Below are 8,635 nucleotides of genomic sequence, written 5' to 3'. Positions count from 1 at the left end.
GGCGGCGGGGTGGCCGGGGGCCGGCCGAGCCTCCTGCGCTTGGTCTTGAGCACGCGCTCGGTCTTGCAGGAGGTGTACAGCGCTTCCACGTCTTCCCGAGAGATGAGCGTGCATTTGGCGGCGTGGAAGGCGATGCTGTTGATCGCCTTGAGTTTCCTCAACTCCTCCAGGTCGCAGTGGTGCTTTGTCACTTTCAGATGGTCCATGCGCTTGTGCACGGTGGTCCTCGGGATGTTTTTCAGCAGGTCCGTGAAGACTTGGGAGAGGGCAAACATTTGCTTTCCTTTAATGATGAGGTAGCCGAGCCTCACGCCATCCACCTCTTCAAAACCTGACTTCAGGTCTCCCATCTCGGGCACTAAATGATCCCCACCATTTGCAGTAAATATATACGTGACGCATACATACACATGTATGTATGTTAATCCTCCGCCAGATGCTGCGAGTGTCTCAAGGCATCCTGCTAATAAAATAACAAAGACTGTTATTCCCGGCGAAGGGAGTGCCAAACTCCAGGCAAAATTATTGAGGGAGAGGGGGAAAAAAAAAACCCCAACCAACAACCATGAAATTACACTGACTTGATTCTTGCTTTTTTTTTGGTTTTCGTTTTTTGAAAAAAGAGGGAGAAAACCATCCGGCTCCTGATCTGCCAGCGTGTTGGTGTAAGCCTCCGAGGCAGATCGGTACCTGGGCCCCTCTCTGGCCTCCCTTCTCCCTTGGAGCCCTAGGATAATGGAATGTGAAGGGAGAAAGAGAAAAGAAATGCAGCTGCTATTCCCGCCGCTGCTTTAGCTACAAATAAAATGACAGAGTGAAGTGAGCTCGTCCGGAGACACCTTCATCAATTAATTCCCCTAAAGCCAGCGCTGATTGGACACTCCTGACAGGTGATGCAATAAAAATTGATATTCCACCCCTTCCCCCCAAAATCTCCCACTAATTAGCATACCCGTATACTGCCACCTCCCCTCCCAAAGTAAATAATACAGTCGGTATATAAATCTTTCCATTAAACTATCGGAGCTCAGAAGCAGCTTGACTCGCAGACTTCATCAGAAGCAGTGTGTGTACGCTTAAAAAAAAAAACCCCACCGTATAGTCCCCTTTAAAGGGGTACTGCCTATTTTTTGCTTTATTTGCATTTTACCGATACAGCTATTATAATTTCAAAGGAAAGGGATTTAAAAAACATTATCAAGCCTAAATAGATATTCCCACCCCCCTTTTCTTTGAAAATGGAGCTTAAGCGAAAATGTGCAGAACAGCTCACTGTGCAGAATAGCTTGGTATTTCCCTTATGCGAGCAGGGGAGAGACCCGCTTGGAGCTCCAAAGTTAAACCCGCGCCAAGAACCACCCCAACGCAGACTTACGTTTCGAATTTCTCTCGATTTTCCTTTTTCTCTGAAATCCCTTTTTACAACCATAGACAAAGTTATTTGGCCTAGGAAGCTGTTCAGGGTCCAGCCCTGAGACACTGTAACAATTCAACTGGATTTCGGTTCTCTGCTAGGGGGCGGGGGGCGGGGGCGAGGAGGTAGTTTCACGTCAGACTCATAACAAAGCATAGATAAGCCAGAAATGTGTACACTTTTCACAATTAACCTCGCTGGAAGGCCGGCGGAGTCCTCCTCGGGTCCCCAGCACAGCCTTTGCCAGGGTCCTGTGCTCGACAGGTCAGAATTCCAGGGAGCAGATTGCTTCTGCAGGCAGCAAAGAAAAGAAAATGTAAAACACTCTAGGCTCTTCCAGAGGTTTTACGTAATAACGATGGTGGGGGGTGGCGGGGGGAGTGCCGAGGTGCCATGCAGACTCTTACCAGTGGTCCAGGATGCTTTGGTTGGTAGTTTAAATGAATCTTCCACAACTCTCCTCCCCCTGCGGCCCCCCACCCTCGTTTTCCCCCATGAAAGCCAAGTATCTGCTTTAAGAAATCACTTGGGATGAATATCAATATGGTTTAACCTCTTCTTAGTCAAAGTCAAATGACTTTTTATGTCATTTCCAAGGATATCCAAAATATTGCCAAATGAGAGCAAGGGTCTTCTCAATTGTGTTACCAGGATCCCAAGGTGGTTGGTTGGCTGCTTTGCAAAATTCGGCAAAATCTTCTTAAACTGTCCGATGTTTGCAACTACAGTATAAATGTAAGTTAGGCATCTCTATATGTCCTTGTTCCTCCAAAAAATAAATACATCCGTGTGGCCAAGAGAATAAACGGATATTTCTGAGGCTGCAAGAAAAAAAAAATGTAAAAGAATTAATTCCTTCTAATTCAGAAGTTCCCACTTCCCCTGCTCGGATCTGGATCTGGCTCGCAAGAAGAGCAGTTATGGCTCAAGAATAAAAAAGGAAAGCAGGAATTAGACAAGGTAGTTTGCTTGATGAAATGAAATCTCCGCCATAGTTCCCCACCCCCACCCTATCCCTCCTGCAATTTCCCAGGAATTCTGAAGAGAATTGGGAATTTCAAGAAGTGCATCCGGAAATGAAGGAAGTCTATTTAGGAGAGTCTGTAGCTCAGGAGGCTGGGATTTGAAAAGTCACCCCTGGACTACTGTTGCACTCAGCACAGATGTAATCGCCGCTCTTCAACTTAATCAATGTGTGTACAAACCGCGATGTCTAGTTCTTGCCTTTGAAATCTAAGGCTAGCATTTCCATCCAAGAAATCAGAGCTACAGCAAATTACATTTTTGTCCCTTGAATGAGAGGAGGATCATTGAATGGATCTCGTGATATTTCAGGCTTTAAACGTAACCGAGAGGCAGCAATGAACAATGCCTCGTCACAGCTAATACCATCCACCGAGTTGGCTTTCTTTTGCATCTGGATCTATCACACCGCGTTTTTCTCTTTCACTTTCACAGGAGGCAAAATGCAAAAAAACAAAACAAAACCCAAAACAACAACAACCCCCAAAACAAACAAACAAAAAAAACCCCTTTAAGCAGAAAGCAAAGTTTCCAGGAAAAACAGATGCTGTTGTTTGTTTGTTTTGTTTGTTAAAGTAGAATGATCTGAGTCTTTCTACTGCCAGCGACAATAATGTTTTAAAATTCCTCCTGATGCACTTATATACTGCCAGCCCTCCTTCCTCCCACCCCTCTTCCCGCCCAGTGCCCCTCCCCCAGCTTTAAGATTTAGACCAAAGAGTCAAACAGCCAAGAAATAGTAAACTCAGAAAAAGCCTTTGAGAAGACATTACAAAAGGTTTGTTAGAGCGTCCTTTTTTTTTTTGGGGGGGGGGGGACGGGGATCAGGTAATTTCAGTTGTTCTTGAGCCCTATTATGTTTAGAAACACAGACATGCACAAACTCACACCACGACCCCTGCACAGGGCAACATGATTGATTTAGTAACCATTGCAAAATTACCTCTTTTCCTCTTTCTTCCTCGCCCACCTTTGAAAAGCTGAAATAACTTGTATTTGGTAGTTTAAAAAAGCTAATAGAATATTAAATCTTAAATAAAACTAAAGATACAAACTATTGGGCAAATTGTGAAAATACAGGTCAGGAGACTTGGGGAATGGGTCTTTTTATTCTGTATGTCAGTATCTCTGTATGTACACTCAGACACCTTTACACGTAAACATTTTTAATACTCCTATTACCCATCTTTCTTCTCATCTAATCCATTCTTTTGTTCCTCTAACTTCCTGTGTGTGTGTGTGTGTGTGAGAGAGAGAGAGAGAAGGCGTGCTCTTACGCGTGCACGTACACACACACACACACACACACACACACACACACCAGACAGCTTTCTTGTGGCCATCAGCACACATTGCATATCCGGGGTCTTCTCCAGGCACATTGGGGGTCGATCCGATAAAAAGATCTAGCAGAGGCCCCTGAGCGCTCACACATGAAAGGCAGGGGACTTTAAGATGGATTTGCATGCACACAGGGGATTTCGATCAATAGCTACCAACATTTATGGCTTAGATTATTAATGCGAAAGCTAGCCAAAAGAGTGGGGATGAAAAATTAAAGGTGTCTGTTATCAATTATGCTTAAAGTTATGCAATAATTTACTTACTCTGCCTGGATGTGCAGGTCCAGATGTATAAAATGCTATTCCTCAAAAGCCAGGGGCTTCTTTGAAAAATTTGTTGACCATGTCAGCTGCCTTTATAACCAAGGATGAACGCAATTCAGATGATGGAATGTATTCAAATTCCTTTTTAAGGAAAAGGAATCTATCGACTTCTGTATTTCTTAAATACATGTACATACATGAAGGGATGCGCCTAAATTAACAGTTGTGTCTATATCAATCTGAGTCCAGGAAATCACTTATTGTGAATTCAGTCAGATATACATGCACTGAGTTTGTTAATTAAATGTGATTATTTACTCAATGAAGAAGACATAATCTACATGGTATAGTTAAAAAGTATTTGAGCTTTGAAAACAAAGCTGTTTTGCTAAAGGAAAAGGTTTTGTACTGAGTGTAGACAGAAATATATTCTTAATGTCTACTTCTGAATTTATGTAAAATATCAGTACTTTCAGTTTTTAAAGGGATGGGCTGTAAAGATAGGAACATATTTGTCTTTACTTATTCCATATAAATGTGCTAAATTTACCTCTAGATGTTCTATTTTGATTTATTTTCACTGTATTTTATGTTTAAATACCATTGCAATTCCATCTGACCTCTTCCCTCTGGAGCGAAGTAATGCACACAGCATTTACAGTCTTTTAAATGGTTAGCTGGGAAATGCAGTAGCAATTTGCAGGAGTAGTTTACTAATGGGGAAAGTTCTTTTGAAAACCTGAAGGAAAACCTAAGAGTACTTTTGCATTTCTATACTACAACTGTCATATAATTAAAGTATTGAAGAGCATTAAAATAACCCTCTCCTTTCCAAGCTTTCACCCATACATACATAATTTAACTGACTATCTTCCATCCCCACCACCAACCCCACCTAATTCTTCACCATATACATTTGTTTGTGATTGCTGGACACATTTTGTTAACAGTGAATTCAAACAGAAAAGCTCAGGAAACATCACAAAGGCTTCAGAATGTAAGTACACTGATTCAAAGAAACGAAGCTCCTTATACTGCTTATCAAAAAGTAGCTATAATACGTGCAACATAACAAAAATCGAAAATAATGAAAAATAAATTTATTCTCTTAAATGGTTTGAATCCTTCTTGTGCTCTGGGTTAGAGACATTGGATGCTAAAGTCTTGTGTGATAGTCAGAAGTTCCTGCTTTGCTTCTTGGGGGAGGAACAAGAGTGAATAGAGGATGGAGAAAGGGCTAAGTGAAGGAATAACTTAAGTTACAACCTAGCATATTTTCCCTAATTATTTTTTTTGTCTCATCCAAATAAATCAGGGTCCATCTTCAAAAGGGCTCATCCTTCTGTTCTTAAGCTTTGAAAAATCCTGTTTTTAACAGAAGTTTGGGACACAGGGCATGCCATGTTGTCTACTGACCCATAATCAAAATGCAGTGACCTCCTACCCTTTTCTTGCTCCCTGACCCATCTTGAATTCAATGCAGCCTTTATAAATTTGCAAATCCTTGGAGGTAAAGGGGTTTTTGTGAGGCTTTGTTCTGAGAAAGTCCTAAAGAGTGTGTTTTCTGAAATAGACAAAGGTAAAGCAGCAGACGCTAGCGGACAATATTTTATACAGGTGAGCAATAGACAGCTCTTCGGGTTACCATGCATTGCAAGCTAAAAAGCAGTTACAAACATAGGTGCCAAGGTTATGGATTGCATAAAATTAGAGAGGCACAAAATCACTTTCCTAATGTAAGGAATGGTTAGGCCCCAATCTCCCTGCTTCCCTCATCTCCAAGGGCTGTGGGGGGACCCTAGTCACCAAGTAAGGAAGGGGTGGGGGCTTGACAGAGACAGGGAAAAGAGGGGAGGAAGGGAGAGAAAGAAAGGAATGAGACCTGACCTGAATCTACAGGCACAATCTCCTATCTTTCCCGCTATCAGCCAGTTTAAAGAACACCATAATTATGGTGATAAGACAATGCCTGCTTATGTGTGCTGAATAAATAAAGAATGTTTACAGCTGAAGAATCTTTTAATTCCAATTAAATGCTATCAAAGAAAAGCCACTTTTCCTACTGCAAACCGCCTTTCCCCCCAATTATCTTGTTTTCTTGTAGTATTTCCCTATGCGACACAAGGGCCTTTCACAATTGATCCTGAATGTAAAAAATCTGAGAAAGTAGGGTTCAAAGTTGATATATAAAATAATACACAAATACCAAGAAACACAATTTATTTGGATTGCCCAGGTTTGTGTTTATTTTACACAAGGGCCAAATGTGAAGTGCTAACACCCAACGCTGAGGCCCACGCACGAGCTGCGGAAGCCACACTGCAATTCTGAGCACTCGTGGGGGGAAACAAGGACCGACAAAACACTTGAGGGGCATCTTGCTCTCTGGAAAGGGAATCTTCTGGTTCTGTCCTCCTGGCCTCAGCCCAAATCCTTCTAGGAGCATTGGAGCCAATCACCATCTTCCAAGGCTGCAGCTGCAGGGAACATACAAAAAAGCGGTAGATCAAAAAACCCTAAGTTTGCATTTAGAAATGCACAGATTCATTTTCTATTCATGACTTCAGCAAATCACATCATAATCAGATTTAAATAAGGGCTGGGCAGTAATGCCCATTGGGCTGGGCACTAAACACTGACAGTATCACATACTAATCAGAAAATTCACTTAAAAAAATGTAGGAACCATAGAGTGCAAGTTAAACCTTTTAACTTTGAAAAAGTCACTTTTCCCTTCTGAAGCCAAATTTTGTCCTAGTGAATTTCAAATGAACGCCTCTCGCCTCTCTTTCAGGTCTTCCACAACATTATAACCCAAACTCCTATTTCCTTTCTCAACTCTGAGTGTTTTGTGCTTTAAAAAAAACACATGGCATAACAAACACTATGTAAAATGCACTCATTCCAGCAAATGCTCATACAAACCTGCCTTTCACTTCATCTATCTTGCAATGTTGTTGCTAAGTCTAAACTTTAAAAGTGCTTCCATGGAAGGGATATTTAATATTTCTTGGTAAATTTCATTTGGTGATGTGGTGCAAAAAGTGTTAAAAAATTTCATGTTTTTTTTTAATTTAAGTTTTCTGGTTAGCAGCAGGCCCCTTTTCTTTTGAAAGTTTAGAGCTCCAATACCCTCAGTTCTACTGGCAGAATTAGGATGGACTAAGAGGGTCCTAAACGTGACCGATTCACTAAGGCGGGGGGCTACAGCTTGCAGCAACGTGCTCGGCAACTTAATCCTACGCTAAAAGAGGGCAGAGAGCGGAAAAAGAATGAAATACAAACTCTTCAGACATTCGTAGTTACTTTCAAGGTGGATTGTCTATTTTAAAGCTGATGGGAACGTCTGATTTTTGGAGCAAAAAGAAGAGAAGGTAAGTGTTTGTCCTTGTATCCGCCAGTTCTTAGAGAAACAATGAAAGAACAAAGGGAACCACTTCCCGGTGAACATTTTCTGAATCTCCCTCGGTTTCAAGCCAAAAAGTTTGCGAGAAGATGCGCTTTACTCTACCTTAAATATTTGTTGCTAGCATTCTTGAACTAAGAATGAGAAAAAAAAAGTTGTGCGGTAGTGTAAATATAGATTAAATAATAATAAAGGCTTGCAGTGGCGAATCTCCAAAGCGCCAGTCGCAGCAACTTAAACCAGAAGTTGCTGGATGTATGGTCAGCTTAAGAAATAGCCTTTACATATCAGATTTTCTCAGTCATTTAAATAATCTTTCTTACTGTTTGAAGGTTTTTTTTAACCCATATAATGTGTGAATATTGTTTATGGGAAGAGAAGGGTCTACTATTTAGTTCGAAAAATGATCTCTATGGCTGCCTTGAAGATACATTTTGAAGGGGAAAAGGGGATTCAAGTATTGACGCCAGTGTTTGCTAATAGGAGGAATGGCAGCGGTGGCTGGGAAAGAAGTGGGATTCCTATTAAAATGTATTCGCCGCCTTTGGGGTATGCCTGTGTGTGTGTGTGTGTCCCCAAAGCCGTCGAGTACATGAAACACGAGTTTCTATTGCCCCTCCAAGCGGCGTCTAAGCCCCCTGGACCCCACCCTAAAATCCGTATATTACCTGCCCTGTTACAGTGACACATGTTTATGTTTATAGTCCTGGTTTGTAGTAGTGTCAAGAGCCACCGCGTGAGGAGAGGGAGGAGAGCAGAGAGGGAGGAGTAAATGCAACCACCCCCACTTGTTGTTAAAGCAAATTTACTGCGTTATTGCAAGCCTTGCAAAGGGGGCTGGGAGGAGAGTTGAGAGGAAGGGTAGAGTTGGGATGAACGTTAGTGGTGGAAGGGGGTGGGGTTAGGAGAGCCGAGTCAAAGCTACTCTCTCCGGCAGCCCGGGAAAAGCAGCTGGGTGAACAGGGGTGCGCGCTGCCGCACTGGAAGCAAGAAGGTTCCTCATTCACGTGGGGGTGGGGGCGGGGGCTCTGCACGCCGGGTCCAGGGCCCTGACCTCTGACCCCGGCTCCTCGCCGCGCTTTCCCGGAGCCGTGCGGCCACTTTTTACCCAGGATCCCTCGCGCGGGCCGCGCTCGTGCCGAGCTCGAGTCGGTCCTAATCCTCCATTCCCCGATTTCGGTCCCC

At 42.8% G+C, this 8,635-nt stretch overlaps 1 protein-coding gene across 1 annotated transcript in view; it reads right to left on the bottom strand.

Moving 5' to 3' along the window:
* Positions 1-822, bottom strand: part of SKIDA1 (SKI/DACH domain containing 1) — a 4,580-nt gene extending 3,758 nt beyond the window's left edge. Inside the window, exon 1 of the mRNA XM_045300228.1 lies at positions 31-822. Within this exon, the coding sequence (XP_045156163.1) occupies positions 31-350 (320 nt within the window). The 5' untranslated portion in view covers positions 351-822. The remainder of the gene's footprint in view (positions 1-30) is intronic.
* Between the last annotated feature and the right edge of the window lie 7,813 nt (positions 823-8,635).

The sequence above is a fragment of the Echinops telfairi genome, unplaced genomic scaffold (genome assembly GCF_000313985.2).
Source record: "Echinops telfairi isolate 266 unplaced genomic scaffold, ASM31398v2 ScPeMD7_7461;HRSCAF=8499, whole genome shotgun sequence".
NCBI lineage: Eukaryota > Metazoa > Chordata > Mammalia > Afrosoricida > Tenrecidae > Echinops > Echinops telfairi.
Note: the sequence above shows the minus strand (reverse complement) of the source record. Positions and strands in the feature narration are given on the sequence as shown.